At 36.2% G+C, this 2322-nt stretch overlaps 1 protein-coding gene across 2 annotated transcripts; it reads left to right on the forward strand.

Annotated features, from left to right (window-relative positions):
* The first annotated feature begins 341 nt into the window (after window positions 1-341).
* On the forward strand, window positions 342-1078 carry mRpL51 (mitochondrial ribosomal protein L51). Of its 2 annotated transcripts, none has more exons than XM_011298728.1 (2): window positions 342-380; window positions 548-1078. In XM_011298728.1, exon 2 carries the CDS (start codon window positions 552-554, stop codon window positions 1035-1037), a length of 486 nt encoding a protein of 161 aa, XP_011297030.1. In that variant the 5' UTR covers window positions 342-380; window positions 548-551; the 3' UTR covers window positions 1038-1078. The 2 variants fall into 2 exon arrangements, with proteins under 2 accessions (XP_011297030.1, XP_011297029.1); XM_011298727.1 differs by having other exon boundaries at window positions 371-455.
* The last annotated feature ends 1244 nt before the right edge of the window (window positions 1079-2322 follow it).

Consider the following 2322-nt stretch of genomic DNA (forward strand, 5'->3'; position numbering starts at 1 on the left):
AAAAAATTGGAATTATTTTGAAAAAAAAAATTAATGATTGCGGGATCGAACCCAGGCCGTCGGCGTGCTAGTCATTATGAAATTATAATTTCATTAGTAGTATATCTTCAATATATTAAATAATTTTTTTCATTTGAAATCCGCAAGAAGTGACTTCCCCCTTCCGCTCGTTCTACAGTCGGCTAAATCTCAGTTAAACAAATAAAAAACAAAAAGCATTCATACCGAAGAAAATAAAATTCACCCTGTCGAATTGGACACCCCAGCATTGCGTGTGCCGCCCTCTCTCTCTCTTCGGATGAGGTACTACAAAGCCGACGGGGTCACTCAAACCCCCAGTACTGAGCCTCTACTTTAGTCAATCCTCTTTGGTCGTAGCGGTAAGTCCAATTAATTTCTATAATTTTCCAATTAAGACAGAGTTATCAACAGAAAATATCTGCATTTTCTAAAAAGTCAGGTTATGCTCCTGTCCCAGTCGAAAACTATTGAGTTATGGATAAATAATTGATGAAATTTGTGAGTTTGTAATTTGTCTTTGCTTCAGTGCAATGTCTTGGATCAGAAGCAAAATCATCCCCGTGACATCGTGGGTTCCTCAAGTAACTCAAGTGCGTTTTCGGTATTTTGAGGAGAGTAGAGCAAAAGGACCACTCGTCAGAAGATTCGGATATTCAGATCCAATTAATATCCGTGGATTACTCCCCCGCGAAGATGAACGTAGAATTCGTCAACTGCCAATTTACCGGCCAAAGGACCGCTGGTCCGTAAGACGTGCACTTTTTGGTCAGAACGATTATGTCGATATTCTTGGGGACGACAGTCTCAATCCAACGAGAATCCAATATATCACCCCTTCCTGGTTGCGTGGAGTAAAGGGCAACGAAATGCAGCTTCTCATACGAAAGAAGAAAATATTTTCGAAAGGTATCTTCCCTATTTCAAATCCAACTAGATGGAACGACATTAACAAGCAGATTAAATTTTTGTACAAATTCTTGAACCGTAAAACTAAAACTTTTATTAAAATGCATTAAATTTTGTTAAGTCATTAAAGAAATATCTGTTGATTCATTTCTCCATTTGGTTTAAATTCTTATCCCTTATTACCTATTACAGTGGACTCCCGTCAAGTAAATCGTGAAAATATTATTTTTTCTTTGAAAATTCTCGGAATTGTGATGCAAAGTGGAATTGAGGCATCCGTGTAGTGGGAGTTTAATTTGTTTACATCCCTGAGTACAGACATAAATATAGTAAACGGGAGTCCGCTGTCTTCAGTACTGAATTAATCTAGGGATTGGAGGGAGCTCTGAACGCAGCGAGGAACAAAACAATCTATATAAAATAGTGAATTTATTATTTATTGACAATCAAATGATAACTCTATGAATGCATATTGTTTGACAATGATGACAATCCGCAAATACTCGCATTACAGTAATACTCGTGTCTATTCGCTTGATTCATTCACTTTGTGATTTAAATTTTTTCAAGAACAAGGTCGTTGGAAATAGTATATACATGACCAATAACTGTTATTTCATAAAAAAAAATTAATAAGAATTAGAACGAAAACACATGGGTAAAAAATAAAATGAAATTGATAATAACTTGAAAAACGCGAGTTGCTGTGGGACAATAAGTACGATTTACGTTACACTTTTAACCGAAATTACACACAATAACGTCTGGTGAGTATTGTCGACTGATAAAACGATATGAATTTTACAATTTCCTGCTCTTTGCATACGTGCGAAGTATTCTCATTTAGTATCAATTATTATGGCAACAGGTATTGATAGCTGTTTTTCTTGATTAATACTGTCGACGAAAAGTTCCTTCAACCCCTTGTGAACAGGTAAAATATGACAATGGAAGAAGTTGAAGATAGGAAATAACGAAAACGTTAAGTTTTTTATGTACATAGGTAAAGAGATGGAGTGGCAGTTGTTTTGAAATTCTTCGTTTTCTCCCTAAAAACTCGCGCAAATTCGATAAAAATCCTGCGAAAAAACTACTAGATAGAAACACTGGAAATTTTCATTCTCTTGTAAAGTAAAAATTTTCCAAATTCATTCCGACGAATTTCTAGCTTCAAAGAAATAAATAAACTTCGGCTGAAGATTACTCTCAATTCCCAGATAAAATTCCATTTTTTTACCTAGTGGTTTTTCCGTAAGATCTCTTCGAATTGTTGGGGAATTGAATGGGTTCTGGTGGCCTTGAAAAATTCCTTGTCTCAGAGTCTCACAGATGATTCTGGAGAAACGAGAGCAGTGTCGTCTCGTAATGCCTGGTTGCGTCGAGACTGCGGAGGCT

Source organism: Fopius arisanus, unplaced genomic scaffold (genome assembly GCF_000806365.1).
Source record: "Fopius arisanus strain USDA-PBARC FA_bdor unplaced genomic scaffold, ASM80636v1 scaffold00011, whole genome shotgun sequence".
NCBI lineage: Eukaryota > Metazoa > Arthropoda > Insecta > Hymenoptera > Braconidae > Fopius > Fopius arisanus.